This window comes from Sylvia atricapilla, chromosome 12, assembly GCF_009819655.1.
Source record: "Sylvia atricapilla isolate bSylAtr1 chromosome 12, bSylAtr1.pri, whole genome shotgun sequence".
Lineage (NCBI taxonomy): Eukaryota > Metazoa > Chordata > Aves > Passeriformes > Sylviidae > Sylvia > Sylvia atricapilla.
Window position 1 is genome coordinate 7,448,201 of NC_089151.1, and position 20,292 is coordinate 7,468,492.

General features: G+C 55.4%; 2 protein-coding genes and 1 long non-coding RNA gene across 12 annotated transcripts in view; 2 read left to right on the top strand and 1 right to left on the bottom strand.

Moving 5' to 3' along the window:
* Positions 1–10,209, top strand: part of RIPOR1 (RHO family interacting cell polarization regulator 1) — a 32,209-nt gene extending 22,000 nt beyond the window's left edge. For 5 of the 6 annotated variants that reach the window (XM_066327676.1, XM_066327673.1, XM_066327674.1 and 2 more), the window contains 20 exons: positions 439–588; positions 913–991; positions 1,299–1,322; positions 1,795–1,848; positions 1,928–2,080; positions 2,165–2,228; positions 2,311–2,354; positions 2,565–2,690; positions 2,980–3,128; positions 3,330–3,459; positions 4,534–5,346; positions 5,640–5,779; positions 6,088–6,262; positions 6,411–6,546; positions 6,693–6,854; positions 6,992–7,150; positions 7,495–7,691; positions 7,798–7,881; positions 8,185–8,275; positions 9,266–10,209. In XM_066327676.1, coding sequence (XP_066183773.1) covers positions 439–588; positions 913–991; positions 1,299–1,322; positions 1,795–1,848; positions 1,928–2,080; positions 2,165–2,228; positions 2,311–2,354; positions 2,565–2,690; positions 2,980–3,128; positions 3,330–3,459; positions 4,534–5,346; positions 5,640–5,779; positions 6,088–6,262; positions 6,411–6,546; positions 6,693–6,854; positions 6,992–7,150; positions 7,495–7,691; positions 7,798–7,881; positions 8,185–8,275; positions 9,266–9,363 — 3,028 coding nt within the window. In that variant the 3' untranslated portion in view covers positions 9,364–10,209. Of the gene's footprint in view, positions 1–438; positions 589–912; positions 992–1,298; positions 1,323–1,794; positions 1,849–1,927; positions 2,081–2,164; positions 2,229–2,310; positions 2,355–2,564; positions 2,691–2,979; positions 3,129–3,329; positions 3,460–4,533; positions 5,347–5,639; positions 5,780–6,087; positions 6,263–6,410; positions 6,547–6,692; positions 6,855–6,991; positions 7,151–7,494; positions 7,692–7,797; positions 7,882–8,184; positions 8,276–8,491; positions 8,556–9,265 lie in introns of all 6 variants that reach the window. The other variant, XM_066327675.1, reaches the window with a different exon arrangement.
* On the bottom strand, positions 2,365–18,309 carry LOC136366551 (uncharacterized). Of its 2 annotated transcripts, XR_010744538.1 has the most exons (3): positions 18,281–18,309; positions 12,930–13,093; positions 2,365–2,492 (listed from the first exon to the last, which is right to left on the bottom strand). It is a non-coding gene; the product is annotated as an uncharacterized lncRNA (long non-coding RNA). The 2 variants fall into 2 exon arrangements; XR_010744537.1 differs by lacking the exon at positions 2,365–2,492 and having other exon boundaries at positions 10,053–13,093.
* Positions 17,651–20,292, top strand: part of CTCF (CCCTC-binding factor) — a 34,257-nt gene continuing 31,615 nt past the window's right edge. For 2 of the 4 annotated variants that reach the window (XM_066327686.1, XM_066327687.1), the window contains exon 1: positions 17,651–17,829. The gene's annotated coding sequence lies outside the window, so the exon portion shown is untranslated. The remainder of the gene's footprint in view (positions 17,830–20,292) is intronic. The other 2 variants (XM_066327680.1, XM_066327681.1) reach the window with 1 other exon arrangement.

Below are 20,292 nucleotides of genomic sequence, written 5' to 3' on the forward strand. Positions count from 1 at the left end.
CTCCAGGAATTCAGTTTGACTCGAACTGGTGCCATCTTCCTTTGCCTTGTCTCTCCCCAGATGGCACCAGGGATCCCCCACCTCTGCAGAGGCTACACCAAGGCCAAGCTCTTGGACCCCACTGGGATGGTGTTGCCTTACTGGTCTTCTCCATCTTCTTTTGTGGTTTCTCCTTGTCTTTCCCATGGCTTTGGGGCAGCAAAATGCATTGCCTGGGGGCTGCAGGCATGTGGTGCAGGCAGCACTGCCCAGTCTCATGGCTTTGTATCTTCCAGCCCTGTTGGATGCTTAGAATGGCTGCCAGGGAGGGGCAGGCAGGTCCTAGTGGACCTGACCTCCATGCCAGAGATCGCCTTTGTCTTGAGACAGGGTGCCTGGCTGGCTGGGGCACCCGGAAGGACACTGGTGCTGTGTGCTGATCCAAGCCTCTTTCCTCAGGAATCTCTCCCCTTTCACCCCCACTGTGTCCCGCAAGACTGGCTCCAGGGTCAGTAGGATGTTCTCAATGTCCCACAAGTCCCCACCACCCAAGGTGCCTCAGCCCAACCGCCTGGACGAGGTGTACGAAGCTCTCAAGAAGGGCCTGACGTAAGTGCTGGGTGGGTGGAGGCAGGGAGCTCCTGAGGGGCATGGGGACAGCTTGTGACATGGCTTAGGGTTGGCAGCTTTCTGCTGTCACCAGACAGGCACCTGCCAGGTCTCTTGGGCACTTTGCCTTGGGATCCCAGATTGTGTGGGGTCCCACATCCCACCAAGTCCCATGTAGAGGCATGTATAGATTCCCATACTAATGTGGTGGAACAGGGAGTTGAGGGTGTGTTGCCAGATGCACTGTGTTGGTGTGGGCTGTGGGGAACAGGAGCCTTGGACACAGGATCCCAACCTGACCCTCCATGATGTGGTTGCCTCCAGAGCTTACCTGGAAGTGCACCAGCTGGAACTGGAGAAGCTCAGCACACAGATCCGTGAGTCCAAGAGGAATTCACGCCTGGTGAGTGCCGCTTGGGAAGAGCCTTACGGGGAATGGTGCTTTGGGTAGACAGCTGGGATTGTGGGCACAGCTGGAACAACTCATGGTCCATCTGTGCCTGGGGCAGAGCCTGTTTCTGTGGTGCTGTAGGGGCCAGTCCAGGCTCTGGTGTTGGGACTCCCATCCCTCTGTCATGCACTCTCCAGCCCTGGCTGGGTGCTGCGTGTCCCACTGCTGTGCTATGGGTGGTGGGTGCCATGTGCTGGGTCTTCTCTGGGTGGGCAGAGTGGCTTTGTGCTATGTCTTATCTCTCTCATCTTTCCTCCAGGGTTTTCTCTACGATCTGGATAAGGTAAGCGGGATCACTGTCTCATCCCCCTTGTATTCCCCCTCCTTGTATCTGGGATGTGCTACTGCCAGTCCCTCTCTGCTAGCACTGCCCTGCTGCCTTGTCTGCTTTGGAAAAAGAGGGTCTGGGGCTCTGCAGACCGGGTGGCCCAGGTGGGCAGGGGATGAAGCAGAGATGATCTTGTAACCCTGTTCAGGCAAATAGAAGCTGTTGTTAGTGAGTGCAGGGCATGGGGTATCTCACAGTCTGGGAAGAAAGACATCCTGGAGCCTGGCTTGGCTCCTGGAGGACCTTCTGGTGCATGGGAGTCTGGAGGAGGCTGCAGCACATGGGTGGTTCCCACTGGCTGCCACCCTGCAGCTCCCAGGCAGGACCTGCCCCAGCCTCAGTGCATGGGACACAGAGGCCACATCCTGACCTGAGGCTCCTCCATGGAGGGGCTGCATTGCCACTCACACCATCTCTGCTTTTCCAGCAAGTGAAGTCAATCGAGCGGTTCCTGCGTCGCCTGGAGTTTCATGCCAGCAAGGTGAGAGCTGGGGCAGTGCTGGGGTGGCCGTGCTGTCCCCAGCTCTGTCCCTCACCACAGCTTGGGCCTGTCATTGCAGATAGATGAGCTGTATGAGGCTTACTGCATCCAGCGGCGGCTCCGTGATGGAGCCCACAACATGGTCAAGGCTTACAGCACGGGCTCCCCAGGCAGCCGCGAGGCACGCGAGAGCCTGGCCGAGGCCAACAAGGGCTACAAGGAGTACACGGAGGTGAGGCAACAGGCTAGGGTGGGCTGGCAGGGTGCTGAGTCCATGGGTGGCTGCTCATAAGTACATCCATCTGTCTGTTCCCAGAACATGTGTCTCTTGGAGAATGAGCTGGAGAGCCAGCTGGGCGAGTTCCATGTCCGGATGAAAGGTATCATGTCCTGCTCCATCCCTGTCCTGCTGCCTGCCTGCCTGCCTGCTGCCTGCTGACGCCCCTCTGCCTTCTCTTGCAGGACTGGCAGGCTTTGCCCGGCTTTGTGCTGGTGACCAGTATGAGGTTGGTGGGACCATATGGGTTGGGTTCTGCTCTTCCTCTTCCCTGTTGTCCTTGGGGTCTCTCAGGGGTGTTAGGTGGGTGCTGGTGTGGAGGGCATCTTGCAGGGTGGTGGTGGGTGACATGGGTCCATGGCCATGCCTAGGGACATACAGAGAGCACCCATCACCCTGGGGTTCTGTCTCCCCAATACTCATACCTCTGCATCCCCAGATCTTCATGAAGTATGGACGTCAGCGATGGAAGCTGCGAGGGCGCATCGAGGTGAACAGCAAGCAGGTGTGGGACAGCGAAGAAATGGTTTTCTTGCCTCTCGTCACTGAGTTCCTCTCCATCAAGGTACAGTGCATAAAAGGACAGGGATGGTGTGGGCCAGCTATCCTTCTGTATCATAGACTCATTTAGGTCAGAAAAGACCTCTCTGATCATCAAGTCCAACTGTTAACCTAAAAATGCCAATCCCACCATTAAACTGTGGGTGACATCATCCACATGTTTTTTTAACATTTTCAGGGATGGCGATTCCACCATTTCCCAGGGCTTCCTTCCAGCACCTCACCTAAACATCACCCTCACTGGCTGGCCCATAGTTTCATTTCCTTCTCTCCTTCCTCTCCTCCTTCTTCAGGTGACAGAGCTAAAGAGCCTGGCCAACCATGTTGTAGTGGGCAATGTGTCCTGTGAGACCAAGGACCTCTTTGCAGCTCTGCCCCAGGTAGTGGCCGTGGATATCAATGACTTGGGCACTCTCAAACTCAGCCTGGAGGTGACCTGGAAGTGAGTACCTCAGCAGGCATTGCTGGTAGCAAATGGCAGTGAAGGGAATGCCCAGCATGCCATGACCCACCACAGGCTGTCTCCCATTGCCAAACGGGGTTGTAACTAGAGAAAATCAGAGCTGGTCTGGAGGGGATGCAGGTGTCTTGGGACCCCCTGGGCTGGTGCATGCCTCTCACCTCCCTGCTGTGTCCTCCCCAGCCCCTTCGACAAGGACGACCAGCCCTCGGCAGCCAGCACCGTCAACAAAGCTTCCACAGTGAACAAGAGGTTCTCCACCTACAACCAGAGTCCGCCTGACACACCATCCCTGCGGGAACAGGCATTCTATGTAAGTGTGCACCAGGCAGGGCTGCTCAGGAGACATGGCCAGTGGAGGGGTCCACACAGGGATGTGCCTAGGCAACGTCTCGGAGGGTGGCACAGCTCAGGGATGGGTAGGCAGCTCCTTCTCCAGCCATCCCACCAGGACTCCCCAGTACCGGCACCTGCTCCTCCCTCCCACGTTCACAGCTCCTCTTCTCTCTGCCCAAGAGCCCAGAGCGGGCGGCTGACAAGCGTGGTTGGTCCTTGCTGGACATCTTTCGGGAGACACTCTTCGAGAAGCTGTCTCAGAGCTGCTCCTGCGGCGATGTCTCCTCGGCCGAGCTTGGGAGATGGCCGCAGCAGGGCCGCGTAAGTGCGGGGCTGGAGCAGGCCAGTAGCTTAGCCCAGCGCTGTGGCCATCCCGCAGTAGCTGTAGCCACTCCTTGTCTCCAGCTCACTATCCCTCGCTGATGCCCAAAGGCCTGATGCTGCCAGGCTGGGTCTGCCTGGTCCTGCAGAGCTAGGGGAGCCTGGGTTCAGAGCTGGGCACTAGTGAGTAGAGAGCTTCTCCAAATCCCTGTGCTGGTGGCATTGGTGTGGTACTGGTGATGGTGCTGGTGAGATGGTGCTGGTGTGACAGTGCTGGTGTGGCACTGGTGTGATGCTGTCATGGTGCTGGTGTGACTAACCTGGAATTTTTTGGCATTGGTTCAGTTCTGGTGAACAACAAAATAGGTGTGGTGGCCGGTGCTGTCTGCACCAGCTGGTGCTGGAGCTGTTGCTGTCCTTGCAGACATGGTGGTTGGTGTCCTTGGCTCCATGTGTTGCATTCCATTGTGCTAGGGGACTGCTGGCATCCCAAGGCTCCAGGACATATGGGGCTGTTCATGGGGAGCTGGATTGCCTGCTGGCATTGGGTGGGATCCATAGCTGGAATCTGCCAGGTGTTTGCTGACCATCCTGCTGTGTCAGCAGAGCCATGGCAGCCTCAGTGTCCTCCAGTTCAGATCGATCCTGCCCCTACTTGACATGCAGACAGCTGGAGGAGATGGGGCCGCAGGAGCAGGGTCTCAGCTGACACCATTCTCCCCCTCTCCAGAACATGCTGCGGCGCCAAGAGGAGCTGGAGAACGGCACTGCCTGGTCCATCTCTTCTGAATCCTCGGATGACTCCTCCAGCCCCCAGCTGTCCAGCAGCACCCGCCATACCACACACAAGCCCATCGTGCAGCCTGAGGTGCAGGCCTCTGCCCCCGCCATCGAGATCTCCTTCTCCCAGCAACCAGAGGAGGCTGACGCCATGCTTGGGGCCAGTGGCAGTAGTGTCCCCTCTGCTGGGAGCCAGCCGGAGGAGCCAAGTAGCCGTAAGAAGGAGACAGTGGCCAATGGGCATGTGCCCTACTCCCGGACTCTGAGCCACATCAGCGAGGCCAGCGTGGATGCCACAATGGAGGTCAAGACTGCAGAGAGCCCTTGGGAGCCTGCGCCCAGCACAGAGAACTTAGGGAAGGACGAGCAACATGCACACCCTCTCCCTGGTGCTGTGGTGGCAGCTGCTGTGGCAGGGCAGGACAGGCCCACTGAGGCCAAGCCCCGCGCCTCTGTGGCATGGGCCACCTCCTGTGAGGAGGAGGCAGCCAGTGCAGAGCCAGTGCAGAGCCAGGTGCCAGCACAGAGTGACTATGGCACTGGCATCTCCACAGCACTGGCACAAGCCTCTGCAGAAGAGAGGCCTATCTCAACCCCACCACTGCCCACCAGCATCCCTGAGGTGCCACAGGGGAAGATGGTGGATTCAGGTCTAGAGGAGGCAATTGGCCTCCTGGGCTCAGCTCTGGATGACTATCGGGGACAGTTCCCGGAGCTGCAGCCCCTCGAGCGGGAGCTCAAACGTCTGGAGGAGATGCTGCTGGTGAGGAGCTCCCAGCTCTGTCATGGGGTGAGGGTGACAGGGTCATCTTGACTGGCAGTGCCTGGGGATGACGAAGACAGGGCAAGCCATGGTGGCAGTGCTCAGAGACAATGGAGACAAGACCATCCCTGCTGGCAGTGCCCAGGGGTGATGGGGATGGGGCCATTCCTACTGGCAGTGCCCAGGGATGATGGGGATGGGGCCATCCATAATGGCATTGCCTCATAATGCAGGTGGCAGGGCTGTCTTGGCTGATGAGCCAGGATTCAACTCCACTGTGCCTTCCTCCACAGCAGAAGCAAGGTGTCTTCCTCAGCCGAGCCTCCAGCATCAGCCTGACAGTGGAGCATGCGCTGGAGAGCTTCAGCTTCCTCAACACCTCTGACATGGATGACTCAGAGGGCTCTGAGGAGGAGCCTCTCCAAGATGAGAGGTACACAGTGGGGCTCATGGCATGGGACACAGGGCAAGAGACAGCCTTGGGGCAGTTGGAATGGAAGATGTTAAAGGGTGCCTAAGCGTATTTAGACCTGTTCATCGTAGCTCAGGGATGGTCCAGGTCAAGAACCAGCAGTACCTGGTCATCCTGGTGGCACAATGTCACCCTGCAGCTCTCCATGAGGGGTGGGCTGGAGGCAGCCCCTGTGCTCCTGGGACTTGTCCTCTGCCCTGTGGGTGGGGAAGGGCCAGGTCCAGGTGTCCTGTGCTGATCCACTGCCTTGATCTCTCCCTGGCTTGCAGGAGGGCTGGCAGACCTCTGCGCAGCACCAGGGCCCCCAGCGCTGTCGAGATGGGGGCAGATGACACTGGAATGTGCAGTGGTTCTGAGGCTAGCACTGACCCCATGAGCACCGGCAATGAGTTCCTGGATAAGGCTCTGGTGCTTCACCTCAACAACTGCAACCGCCTGCTGCTGGTGAGGACCAGGGTGGGATATGGCAGCAGGGGATACCCTGGGGTGGGCTGTATGTATCTCCTTGAAGGGGGTCTTGCTGCAGGCGGGAGGCTGTGATGTGGGCAATGAGCTCCATCCCTGAAGTCCCTGGTTTGGCTGTACCTTGCAGAAATTGGGCACCTTTGGTCCCCTGCGGTGCCAGGAGATGTATGCCTTGGACAGGCTGCTTCGAGAGTCACAGGTGCTGGAGATCGTGTGCCAGCTGACGGAGGAGCGCGCAGGAGCAGCCAGCTCGGCCGCTGATGGTAAAGAAACACCGCTGAGGGGACCCTCTGTGCCATCCTGGAGGCTGTGTGAAGCCTGTGTCCCCGCTGCTGGGCAGTGAGGGACCATGCCAGAGTCCGCCTACTGTCATGGCCTTGGGGAGGTCTGACAGTGCCTGTCCCCACAGTGGTGCAGTTCTCGACACGGAAGGAGGGTGTGCTGGCCCTTTGGGACCTCTGTGTGGAAGTGCCCAACATCTACACCTGCCCTGTGGAGCGGTTCCTGCAGGTGCTCAGTGCCCAGTATGCAGCTCCCATCAGCGAGCAGCACTCTGGTTTGGCTGATGCTGGTGAGTGGGTGCCCAGGGATGTTCAGGGAGTTGCCAGCTTCACTCAGTGACCATGAGTGGGAGGATATGGGTGCCAGCATCTTCACAGAGGGGTGACCATGGCTGCTGCAGACTGTGATCCTTATTCTTTCCCACAGTGTGTGTGAAACTGGTGGAGGACGTGCTGAATCGGCGGCTGCCCCGGCGGCCTGGCAGCGCCCAGAGTGAGCAGGTCACCATCTTCCAGTACTGGAGCCACTTTGAGTCACTCGGTGCCCTGGTTCTTGACACCTACATGATGGAGCTGGCAGAGGAAGGTGGGTGTCTTCCCACACTCCTTAAGTGCTGGGATGGAGTACCAGAGTATCACCATAGTGATTGATCACCCTGCAGCAGTGCCATCACCACTCTGGGGCATCACCCAGAGGTTCAGCCATCCTTGGGGTATGCAAGTCAGTCTGATCCAGAGTGCAGCCCAGTCCCATGCTGCCTTCCCATATCCTTGCTGTAGGTCCCCAGTGCCTTGGGGAGCAATTCCATGTATTGGCACCTTGCGTGGGGCCCCCTCTGCCCAGCATACGTCCAGGGTGCCCAGGTATGGGTGGCAGGGGTGTGGGGGCAGTGCCATGTGACTCCCCACACCTTGGATGGCTTCCTGCAGCGCTGCTGGCACAGAACCTCAACTCAGATGACCAGGATGTGGTGCTGCGTGCCCTGAAGCGCATGCCCGAGGGCCGCCTGAAGAAAGAGGGACTGAAGGCACTGAGCCTGCTCCTCGTGGAGGGCAACAGCAAAGTGGTGAGCGCCGTGTCAGCCCAGCTTCGCAGCCTGGCAGAAAACCCCCGCTTCCGCCAACGGGTACGTGCTGGGCAATCCAGGGATGACGTAGGCGGGAGCCACAGCCCCTGGGGTGCTGCCCCTACTCTGCTACAGATGGTGGCACTGACTTCCCCATCTTCCCCAGGCCCTCGTGTGCTTCCTGGAGCAGCTGGAGGATGAGGAGGTGCAGACACGTGTGGCAGGGTGTGCGGCGCTGGGCTGCTTGAAGGTGAGGGATGTGGGGAGGAGGCAGCAGGGCTGCATGTTCCAGAGGAAGAGGAAACCCATGTGACTGATGACTCTAAACACACCTGCACGGCCTCCTGCTCCCGGGAGAGAAGAGCTGGAGATGCCCCAAATGTGCTGTAGTAGCAGGCAGGGGCAGAGAAAGAAGGAAAATGAGGAAAAGAAAGAGGATGAGGGGGCTTTTCTGCACCGTGGGGCTGCAGCACCCTGTGCTGCTTTCCCCATCTGACTATTCCTGCTCCAGCCCTGACAGCCAAAACTCATCTCCTTGTCCCCCCTCCTGCAGGCCAAGGAGAGCATCGAGCAGCTGGTTTACCTGTGCCAAACCGACAAAGAGCCTGTGCGGGAGGCAGCCAAGCAGAGCCTGATGCTGTGTGGTGAGTGTTCTGCTGCTTTGCTTACTCCTCATTCACAACATCCCAAGTGGCATCTCCTGGTGCCAGCAGTGCCTATGGGAGATGGGGCTCCACGGCTACTCCACGCACTCCGGTTCATCATGCTCCAAGCTCTGCCAGACAAAAGGGAGCTGGCAACGAGGGCCAGGCATCCTGTAGCCACAGCACTAAGCCTGGTTGTTATTTATTATTTGCTAGATGGCCCTGAGAGAACCATCTGAGTGTGTTTCTAGGCCTCCAGATCGCGGCAGCTGCTGCACAGGTTGGGACACATGAGCTGTCCTTGTACCCTTTGTCCCTGCTCCGGCCGCTTTGCTCACGAATGTCTCTGTCTTAGAGCCTGTCAGCTGTGTCACGTTTTGGAGTCTGTGTGTCTTGACTGTTGATAGTGCACATCCCACTGGCACCCTGACACATGTAGATGCCTTGTGTCTTATGTCCCAGCACATTGTCCATGTCACCATCTCTTGCTGGGGATGGCTGCTGCAGGCAGATTTGCTGGCAGAGAGCTCAGAGTGAGCCTGTAGCATGGATGTGTGCATCCCTGTGTGTGCCTGTGGGTCCTGGGGGAGCCCTTGTGACCCCCATGCCAGTGCATGCAGATGTGCACAGTTGTTGGAGCCACCAGAGCTGGCACAGCCCTGAGCTTTGGTACTTTGGCCCCAAGTAAGGCTCTCCACAAGCCAACACTCCTGCAGTCCAAACACAGGTTATCTCTGCCTCATGTGGGCAGCTGAGAACAGCATTTGCAACCTCTGGATCAGGAGCTTTGGGGACTTTTTGATCCAGATCTCGGCTGGGACCTGCCCAGGGTGTGCTATAGAGAACAAGAGAGGCTTCCATGCTGTGGCCATAGCACGCAGGCTCAGCTTTACCAGGTGTTAGGCAAGTTTCCCTGGAAAGGCCGGGGTAGGTGGGCAGGGGACAGAACCTTCTGCAGTTTGTGTCACTGACTGTGGTATGTACTTGCAGGGGAAGATGGTAAATCAGCTCACCGGCGACTGGAGGAAACCCTGGATAGCCTCCCGCGGATCTTTGCACCAGCCAGCATGGCCAGTACAGCTTTCTGAGACCCACGCACACCCACCTGCCATCCCTGAGGGCAAAGGCACTGCTGGGCCACCCGGGCTTGCACGGACTGGGGACCCGGCAGCACACCACAGTATTACCCCGCCCGCCGGCAGCTCGCCACGGCCGCACACTGCCTTACGGAGCACCGCTTCCCTGTCCCCGGCCACCGGCCCCACGGGTGCCACCTCCGCACCACTGGGCAGGGGCCTCGCTGCACATCCCACCCTCTGTTCGCTATTTAAAGTACCCGGGGAGCCCACCCTTCCTGCCCCCCTTGTCCGCTACAGCTGCCAGGACTGGGGTGGCAGGAGAGGTACCGGATTTCTCTGCCTCCTCTTGCCTTCCTCTTGCTCGAGGGCACGCACCCTGTCCTGGAAGGACCTGCACTTTGGAAACCTTGCTATTTCTTTCCAGGAGCTGCCAGGGCCATGGGGACTGCTGCCCTCTGCCACCTGGAGTCCCCAGGACTTAAATAAAATGAAATATGAGATATTAATATATTCTGCTGGCGTTTCTTCTTTCCAGCTCCATGTGCTCCTGTCCCTCCCCTGCTTGTGGCTGTAGGGAGTATAGTGAGATGTGGCCTCAGCCCAGAGCCTTTCCTGGCCTCCTGGGAAGTGCTGTGGAGGGCAGGGGCAGGAGGAGCGATAGAGGGATGGACAGACGGATGGACAGAAGCTGCCACCTTTTTTGTTTGTTTTGTTTTATTTTTTATTTACAGATTTTGCAGAAAAACAAAAGCAAAAAATTTTTTTCTATAATGTCTCTATAAATCTATATATAATGTAATTACAGAGAATGACTAATTTTGATTTTAAAGCAGAAATAAAAACCTTTAAAGAGTGTCGGTGTCGCTGTAAGGGTGTTTCTTTGTCCCCAGTGCCCTGAGACAGGGCAAGTTGGGTGTCAGCATAGTTGCCTGGAGGCTGACAGAGGATGTCATGGGAAATAATTGTGATTTTTGAAACCTGAAACTCAGACAGATGTTGCCAAAATTTGGCTGCTGGGCATGGGATGCATCACCCAAGGTGGTACGAGGTAGCCACACAGGATGAGGGCCACCAAAACCAGGGCTGCCCCAGGAATGGAAACAGCCCTCTCTGTGTGTGCATGTGTGTGTGTGTAAATCCACACATTCTCCATCTCCAGCTGCTGTTGGTTATCTAGGCCCTGACTTCCAGTTTGGACTGGTAAAGACCCATGTCCAGCACTGGAAGCAGATTGCAGCAGCTGTGGTGGCCAGGCCATGTTCCCAAATGTCCCCACACCGGATGGGTGTGACAGGGAATGCTAAAACACCCTGTAAGCTGCTCTGTCTCACTGGCTGTGCCTTGTCCCAGGATATCCGCTGTCCCCACCTCACTGTGTGAGGGACACACCACTGAGCTGGAAGGGAGGCTGCTCTCTGTGACCCCTCTTGCTGCTTGTGTGGAAGTGAGGACCACCTTCCCTGAGCTGGAGGGGTTTTGGAGGTTTTTGTGCCCTCCTGTGCAGCTCCTCAGCACCAACAAACTGCTGGACTGTTGGAAGCTTGCTGGGAAGGAAGCACTGTTTCCTCTGGCTCTCCCAGGAACTTTGCCCTCTTGTTGGCTGTGACAGCATGATGCAACAGCATGGTGGGGGCCACCTCCCTGACACAACACAACTGGTTCTCACTGCTTTGATTAAATTTCCTGAGTTCAGTGGCCTTGACAGTACGTGGCTGGTGACACGGAGCCTTCCACCCCACCAAAGAGGAGATGGCATCAGGCTACAAAGTGCATGGCAGAGTGTTGATCTTGTGTGACCTCCCAATTGGGCTGGGCAGAAAGGGGAGGATTCTGGATATTTCTGCCTGCATCATGAAGTAGGGCTGTTGAGGCCCTTGCCCATGGTGTCACCATGGAGCTGGGGGCCTCAAGAACTGCTCCCTCTTCTCTCTGTGATGTGCCTCTGTGGTTCCATTGGTGATTTTTTTTAAGCTTGTATCGTTTGCCTTCCTCTCCTCAAACCCCACCCATCACCTTCTGCTGGTTTAAATCCCTCAACATCCACCATGATGGTGCACCTGGGGAAGAATAACTCCATGCACCAGTACCTGATGGGGTCTAACCTGCTGGGAAGCAGCTCTGCAGAGAAGGACCAGGGAGTCTTGGTGGACAAGAAGCTGTCCCTTAGCCAGCAGTGTGCCCTGAGGACTAAGAAGACCACTAGCATCCTGGGATGCATTAGGAAGAGCATTGGCAACAGATCAAGGGTGCTCACCCTGCCCCTGCAGCCCTAGTGAGGTGACATCTCATGTGCTGTGTCCAGTTCTGGGCTCCTCAGTACAAGAGAAACATGGAGTTCTTGGAGCAGATCCAAGAGAGGGATACAAAGATGATTAAGGAATTGGAGCATCTCTCTCACAAGGAAAGACTGAGAAAACTGAAGCTGTTCAGCCTCATGAAGTTTTGACTGAGCGGGGACCTCATCAATGTCTGTGAGTATCTGCAGGGGGAGTGCCAGAGGATGGATCAGGCTCTGCTCAGTGGTGCCCAGCAAAGTGACAAGAGGCAATGGGCAGAAACTAATGCACAGGAATTCTGCATGAAAATGAGGAAGAACTTCACTGTGCAGGTGACCACACAAAGGAACAGGCTGCCCAGAGAGGGTGTGGAGTCTCCCTTACTGGAGGTATTAAAAACCATCTGGACACAATCCTGTTCAATGCCCTCTAGGATGACCCTACTTGAGCAGAGAGGTTGGACCAGATGACCCATAGTGGTTCCTTCCAACCTTACTAGTCTGATTCTTTACCCCCCATCAGGTATTAATAGACATGGACAAGAACCCCCCTCCCAAGCCTTCATTTTTCCAGCTCTCATGACAGCTGCTCCAATCCCTTAATCATCTTAGTGGCCCGTATGGTCCTGAAGGGGAGTAGTTTAGACCAGCAAAGATGCCCCCAAAGGCAGCAGAGGCAGGGACATCTTCCTATTCCTGTCAGCCAACTGTGCCAGAGCAAGGGCACTGCCATCACCAGTGGAGCTGGGGATTTATAGTCTTCAGGCCCAGCAAGGCCCATCTATTGGTGCTTCCCAGGGTTTCTAAGCACATCCCAAGAGTTTACAGCCTTCACTTCCTTCTTCCTCACAGTAGCAGAGCTTTTGGGGGTTGGCTTAGGCAGAATGTAGCATGTCATGGTGCATATGGTCCCATCTGGGCCACCCCCTCAGCATAACCACTTCTGGATGCAGTTTTATCTGCAGGTGGGATTGCAGGGAGGGGTAACCAGGGGATACTGCTGCATCACTTGTCCCTTAGCCTTCATCCACCTGCTTTGTGGGCTGGACAAGTTCCAGGAGGGAAGCACAGTGCTTTTCCCAAAGCACTGCATCCTACTGTCAGCTTTAGGCAGCAAGAGATGAGGGATGTAGGTCCCAGCGGGCACATGCAACTGCAGACAAGAGCATCTGAGAGGTGGAGGGTGGCCCAGCCCTCTTACACGTTTGATCTCTTTTCCCCTTTCAACAAGTGCTGGAAAAAAAAACAAACAACCAGCCCAGTGCTCCAGTGGTCAAAGCCATGAATTTAATTCACTCACCTACCTGGATATTCTCCTTGCTCTGCAAAAGCCTTGTCCCCTCCCTGCAGCACAATTCCACTTTCCAAGATAAGCTACACCTTGACTGCAGAGATCAGAGCAAGAAAGCAGACTTCTGTCAGGGTAGGCAGGGAGCTCCAGGCCAGGACAAAATGACTCTGCTCCTGGAATTGTAAGGAATAATCCCGTTATTTATGTGGCTGTAAGAACATGTGGGGAAAAAAAGCCTCAAACATATTAACTTAGGAATTTATTGCCCAGCCCCTTGCTGTGAATGGGTCTGTGCTGGCACTGCCAAAGACCTCTGCCCTATGGACACCACCAGGTCACCTGGAATTGTAGGACTGCCATTTTCAAGGACCAAACTTCAAACAAAAGGTCTTGATTGTTGGACCTCTCAGCTTCATGGGTGAACTCCCTGGGAGCCACTTTCACAGCACACAGGGACAGACACAGCAGTGCAGAGCACGTTTTGCGGCAGCATTTGTTATTTCAAAGGAGACAGTGTGCCAGCACCACGTTTGTCAGCCAAATCTGTGTCAGCACTTAAAACATCCCCCTCCTGTACGGACATGCTTGTGCTCAGCAGCTACTTGCTTTTCTTGTAGGAGCTGCAGCTCGTAGGAGGGTGTCTGTGTCACAGTTACATTATCCATGTGCTCTGGCTTGGGGAAGATGTTCCTTTTCCTCGCTTACTGCTGGTTTTGCTTTTTTTTTTTCTTTTAATTGGAAGGGTGCATATGGATTCTGCAGCACTCTGTGGTATCGCTTTTTACCTGCTAGTCTCAGAAAAGTGTCCTGAGGAACCCCTGAAGACCATCAGCACAATGTTCCCTCCTATTGCACAGCATGCAGGCTGGTGCAGCTGTCTAGGTTTGACACCAAGAGCAGCCCAGCCAGAATGACCCCAAGGAGACACCGCCACTTTGTGGCACCACAACCTCCAATCAGCCCTTGTGTTAGAAACCACTTACATCTTGATGCAAAGTCATTTTTGGGGGTTGTAGTTTATGACTCTCCAGTCTGAGCAATCTTAAAGTTGGACCTCCCACCTTTTCCCAGGCTTGCGGGAATTCATGTTTCCAAGGCACTCACTGGGGCACTTAGAGATGATTGGAACAGCTAAGCTGCCTGAGCTGAACGACAGCAAAGCAACAGCCTCCTCGTGAGCACTGACGTGTTCCTTGCAGGGCTGTCAGGCACATCTGTATGGGCTTGTTCTCCAAGGACCCCTCCCGGGGCAACAGTCGGGGCCTTGTTTCATAGAGAGACCAAATAGTGCTTCAGGCAGCCTTCAAATTTTAATTTAATGCTCTCAAGCTCGACTACTGTCCTCCTTAGAGCTGATTTAGAATGGTGACTCCTGAGGGATTGTGAAGGTGATGCAAGCACAGAGCTGGAATGAGGAGGATGAGCCCAGCAGGGGCCCCAGCAAAGGTGGTCGAGAGCTCCTTGGCTTCAGTTCTTTCCATTCTGCTCATGAGCAAGGCGTCTCTGGGAAAGGCCTCGCTCAGGCAACTTTTCTAGAAGGAGCATCTGCCTCTGGGTGTCTAATTTGGACAGGCTCGGAGACTGATATTTAGAGGCACTCAGAGTCAGGACCGAAGCTGGGGATTTGAACTCCCTGCAAATCAGCTCAAAAGCGCCTCCAAGTGAGGAAACCTAGGATCAGTAGGGCAGACCCCCAGCGCTCGGTGGTGGATGGTCGGGGACACTTCTGGCAGGAGAAGTCCACGAATAGGTGCTTGCCAGGAAAAAAAACTTCCTAAGCAGCAACATTCCTACTAGAAAGATGCGACCATTTGCCATGGAATGGCTCAAACAAAAGGGAGAAGGATCATTACCACCCATTTACACCCTGCCCTGGGCGAGTATTTGAAGCAGCCGCAGTTTTACACACAGCCACTGCTCCTCTCCATTTTGATTCGTGCCTGAGCTAAATTTTGAGCTAAAAGCAGGATTCATGGCTACAGACGAAAGATATGCCATTCTCCCCAAAATTACAGCATGAGAATTGATGGCTTGACAGCTTAGAATGTACGTGATTTTTTAAAAACTCACACTACAGAAGTGTTCTGAGCAGATTCTTCATGCTGTGCTGACTTAATTTCCTTCTACACCAACTCATCTAGTGGCAAAACGGAAAGCCATGGATGTGTGGGGGGCGTTTTTATTCTAGCAAAGCTTTTGTTTGTCCAATACTGGACTCAAAGGTCCTTGTGAACTTCCTTCAAATTCAGGATATTCTGTTTCAATTATTCAAATTTCTCATGCAACGAAGACCCTGGAGCTCACGGTTGCGGGCAAAGCCGTCACCTCTCACAATTAATGGGCCACTTTTTACCACTGCTTTGTAGGTAATTTATTTCTCCTTCAGCCAAGGCTCCATCCACACAGCTCATCCCCTCTTCCCCCTCGCTAAGCTGCCAATGCCCCACTGAAACGGGCTAATGGACTTATCTCGCTGTCATGATCCTGAGAAGGAAACTTGTTCTGGATTGTCAACAACCCCCAAAGGAGTATCGGTACTCAGAATGCAGCTCACGGTGCTCTGCTGCTTTGCAAGGACTTGAGAGAGCTTAGGCTTAGGCAGGAGAAACCCGAAAAGCTGGGTCAGGGCCTGATCTCACTCTCAGCCCAACTCCTCTGGCAGAGGGACCCTTCTCCCCACAGCACAGCACAGCAACTCATCACCATTATTCATAACAGGATTTAAGGGCACAGTTTACACATGCTAATGTATGCTAATTTATTTTTCTGATGGGTTTGTCACTTGTTAAGCAGGCTGTGGTAAAGCCTAGGCTGTTGAACAGCTTTTACCCCAACCTGCAGTGATATCTCAAGATGCACAAATTTGAAGCAAGGTTTTTAACACGTATTTCAACTATAACAGCCTTAAAACTCTTTAGTTCTACCACCACAGGTTTGCGTTAAGGTTTCTTTACATTTAGATGTCTCTCTGAATTCCTGGCCTTTATTGTCCTCCAGAGACTAATAGGGGAGGGGAATAAAATGAACCAAAACGTGCAGCTTCCTTCCAATGCATCTGATTTTTGAGCTATTAATATTTTAACCCATTACTCTTGCTCCATTTCACATGGATTTATGGTAAGAAAATACCAAGAGGATGCAGCATGAGCTCACAGAATTCTCCTCTCCTCAGCCTGCCTGTCAATCAGCTCTGGGTCTGCTAAAACACTGCTGGAGATGAGAAAACATGTAAAAACCCAGAAGATTCAGCAATTCAGGAAACTGCAGAAAATGAAAGGCAAGCCTCTGTGTATTTTCACATAAATTAATGCATCTCATCAAGGGTGCCATGGCTCTTTTCACCTTTTGGGGATAAGTTGTGGACAGAAAACACCATGGTGTCTAACATCTGATGGAAATCAACCTCGCTGACTTTCCCAGGAGCTCCCTACTAAACACCTGGCAGCACATCTACCATTCCTGCTGTGCTGAAGCTGACTTGAGCTGTTTTGTCCTACTCGATTATGAGCTTGGAAAACCCAAGGTCCTTAAAAACACCAGGCAAGCACTATCTTAAATCACAGACTGTAGAATCTTAGGATCTCTTGAGTTGGAAGGGAATCACAAGGATGATCAAGTCCAAATTTTGGTCCTGCACAGGACATCCCCAAGAATCACACCACACGCCTGATGTTGTCCAAATGCTTCTTGAACTCTGTCAGGCCTGGTGCTGTGATCACATCCCTGGGGAACCTGTTCCAGTACCTCTGGGTGAAGAACCTCTCCCTAATACCCAGCATAACTCCTCCTGACACAGTTCCGTGCTGTTCCCTCATGTTCTGTCACTGGACACAGAGAGCAGCCATCAGTGCCATGCCTCCTGGGGAAGCTGCAGCTCACAATGAGCTCTGCCCTCAGTATCCTCTTTTCTAGGCTGAACAAGCCAAGTGCCCTCAGATACTTCTCACATGGTTTCCCCTCTAGACCCTAATTCCAGTAACTTGTTGGTATTTACAAAACTGCCCTATGACTTTCCAGCTGATTAATTCGTGATTGTACTGACTTCTATTCCACCTTAAGGAAAGTTTGGGTCTTTCAACCAGGCCAAATCCCTTCCCGGCACAGAGGGTGGACTTTCGCTGTGGCCTTTTTCTCCTGAGGAGCTCCTTCCCACGGAGCTGAGGCACAGCCTCCTGCTTTGAAAGTTTTGCAAAGGTGAAGGGGCAGTTTTGGCTGAGGTGAAGAGGTCGGTTTTAGGTAAGGTACGGGGAGTAGGTTTAGATGAGGTGAAGTGGGCAGTTTCGGCTGAGATGAAGGGGGTAATTCCAGCTGAGCAGCGGCGTGCAGTTAGAACTGCCTGCCGTTCTGCGGATCTCGGGACAGCACTAACACGGCAGCGGCCCAGAGCTGCCCTCACGCCGCCCCGCCGGGCTCGCGCTGCCCTGAGGGGAGGGAGGGGCACTGCCTCCGGCCCCCCCCCGCCGCCCGCCCCTCGGCAGCACGTGACGCGCTGACGCACGCACGCACAGGCGCACGCCGGGTGACGCCGCGGGCCCCGCGTGTTTGAAGTTGGCGCGCGACTCGCGCCCTCGCTCTCCCCACCCTCGCCCCGCCCGCCGCTCCCAGCCTGCCCCGCGCGGCCGCTTCCTCGCGCGCGCCGGCCCCCCCCGCCCCCCCTTTCCCCCCCGCTCGGGCCGGCGGCCGCGGCAGAGCCGCGCTGGGTGGCGCGTGCGCACTGTGCCCCGCCCGCCGCCATTTTGTGTCCGAAAGCGACTGTGGAGCGATTAAACCGCGGGGCTGGTGCCGGGGCGCTTAAAGCGGCGGCGGCCGCGGCGGGGCGTGCGGGGCGCGGCGGCTCCTCTGCGGGGCCCGCGGGCGGCGCTGGGCGGCGGCGGGGCCCGGCGGCCGGAGGGAGCTCGGCGGGGCGCAGGTAAGCGGCGGCGACGGGGGGTTTGCAGTCGCGTTCTCCAGCCTCTAGGTGTCACGATGGGGCTCCGGCGCGGCTGGGGCCCCGCAGCGGCCGCCGCCGGGGCAGCAAGGGGGGCTTTGTCTCCCTCTACCGTCCCCGCGCCGCCGCCGCCACCGCCACCGCCGCCATTCCCCACAGCGCGGCGCTGGGCTGCGGCACCGCCCGGGCCGCCCGCCCTCCTTCCCTTCCCTGGCCGCCGCCACCCGCCGGCCCCGACTCCATTTTCTTTCCTTTGTCTCCTTCACCGCGCCACCGGCGCTGATTAACCGCCCCATTACCGCCCCCTCCCCGCCGCGCCTGCCGCTCCCCCCTTCCCTTCCCGTCCCGCACGTCCCTTCCTTCCCCCCCTCCCCCGCCCCGCCGGGCCCGCTCCCCTCCCGCCCCGTCACCGCTTCCCCCCCTTTTCTCGCACCTCCGCGGGGTTCACCCGGTGCCCTCCGCCCGCCGCCCGTGTCCTGCCGCGGTGTCTGGCCGGGCGCTGCCCGCGGGGACGGCTGCGTGTCCCGCTCCCGCCGGCCGCCGCCTCGCTGCGCTGGCGTGTGCGGCGGAGTGAGAGGCGCTGCGAGGCGCAGAGCGGGACTCGAGCTCCCTCTGCAAGGCAGGCTGAGCAGCGCCATGCAGCAGCACCGGGGCGGGCACGGCTGGGGGGCGCCCGCTCTCGCCGCGGTGACCGGCCGGCAGCCCCCCCGCACCACTCCCGGAGAGCGGCGGCCCCGCCGTTCTGTGTCCACCCCCCCTCCCCCGTCCCGTCTCCTCCACCCCGCTTCGGGCCCGGGGTTCCCCACGGGGCTTCAGGCTCCGATCGGGAGCACCTGGGCTGCCACCGAGCTGCCGACCAGCTGTGTCACTTGCTGGGACCTGGCCCGGCTGCCCGACTCGAGGGACAACTCCCCGGGAACCTCCCGGGCCTCCGCAGCCGGGCGCTTGCCCAGGGATGGGGCCCGAAATCTCATGGCAAAGGACGGTGTTATTCCCTCCCTTCCATGGGTCTGTGCTGCTTGGGGGTTGAAACACAAAACCCGATTCTTTTTGTGATGCAGAGGAGGAAACCGCACATGCTCTGTGTCCAAACGCTTTGCTGTTTGTTCTGTACATCAGCTTTAGATTTCTTTAGAATATATGTTCACACGGTATCGGATTTGGCCTTGTATTAACCTTGTGAAATGACTTCGATAGAAGGGTTTTGTCGTGTTGTATGGTTGCTTCTCTGTTCAGCGTAATCCTTAGGTCTTGCCTGTTGGGAGAATGAGCTCTCTTTCCTGTTTGTGACTTCCTATTTTTTTGCCGAGCCTTTCTTCCCTTAAATACATGCATGGCTGTTTCCTCATCTCTAGCCAGTTACTGAATTCTGGTGATAAACTCCAGAGGTTTTTCTAACTCCATTAGAAGCATCTAAAACACTGTTTACCACTTCCACTGTACCTGTTTTTGTTTCAGTGCAGGAAGTGTGTAAATATCGTCTCAAATTCTCCAGTTTATTCATCTTGTGCAGAGCCTGTTGAATTTGCCGGGGCCCGTTGGGTATAAGAAATAATCCTGTGCTGTATTCAAGCTGGTCTTACTTAAACGACCCCCCTAACACTTTCCTTTAGTGTAGAAGGCATCAGCAGAACTGAAGAAAGGCACAATTTTAGTATAAGGGCAAAACTTGCTGCCTTTTTTTTCTAGGTTGATGGATTTTTACTTCCATTTTGTTTTTCCTCTGGATGTGTAGGGCTAGCTCAGTTTTAATGTCATCTGCTGTACATGAATGGTTATTAGGATGCACAGAAAGGCTTAATAAACTTTTTGGGGTATTTTTGATGAGTAATATCTGAGCAAAGATCTCAAACTCGAGTTCCTGTAGCCTCCTGTGGCTCTGCAACTGAAATAATACAGCAAGGCTCGTCCATTTCAGACAGAGCTTGGAGAACTGTCACTACAGCGTTAAGTTTGCTGGTGACTCGTGCCTGCAGTTACTGAGGGAAGGAGCTATTTCAAGAGCTGTGTTCTTGTGAGCAGGCTGGATCTTGACTGCGATCCGTAGCTAATTTGTGTGCATCTTCACCAGCTCTTGGGGCTGCAGGTTGATACCCGCCTGCTGCGCTCCCAGTGCTGCGTCTTGAAATGCCAGAAGCTGACCCATGTTATTCTTGACTTTTTTCAATATTTACCTGAAAAATCTAATTATATGGGATTACTAACTTGTTAAGGAATTTCTATGCGCAGCCTACTCCAGAATTTAATTTCTTCTCCTCCCCTTAGGACTTCAGGTCCAAGAACTCCTGCTTTTCTAGATTTTTGGAAGTTGGATGTTGAGTTATTAGGCCTGTCTGTTCTTGGAGCAAAGCCAGCATATTCCTTTTACTTATCTTTCATACTTAAACAGGTTCCACTGAGCTGTGGATAACTCCCTGCTCTGTCCGAACGTTTTTTTGTACATTA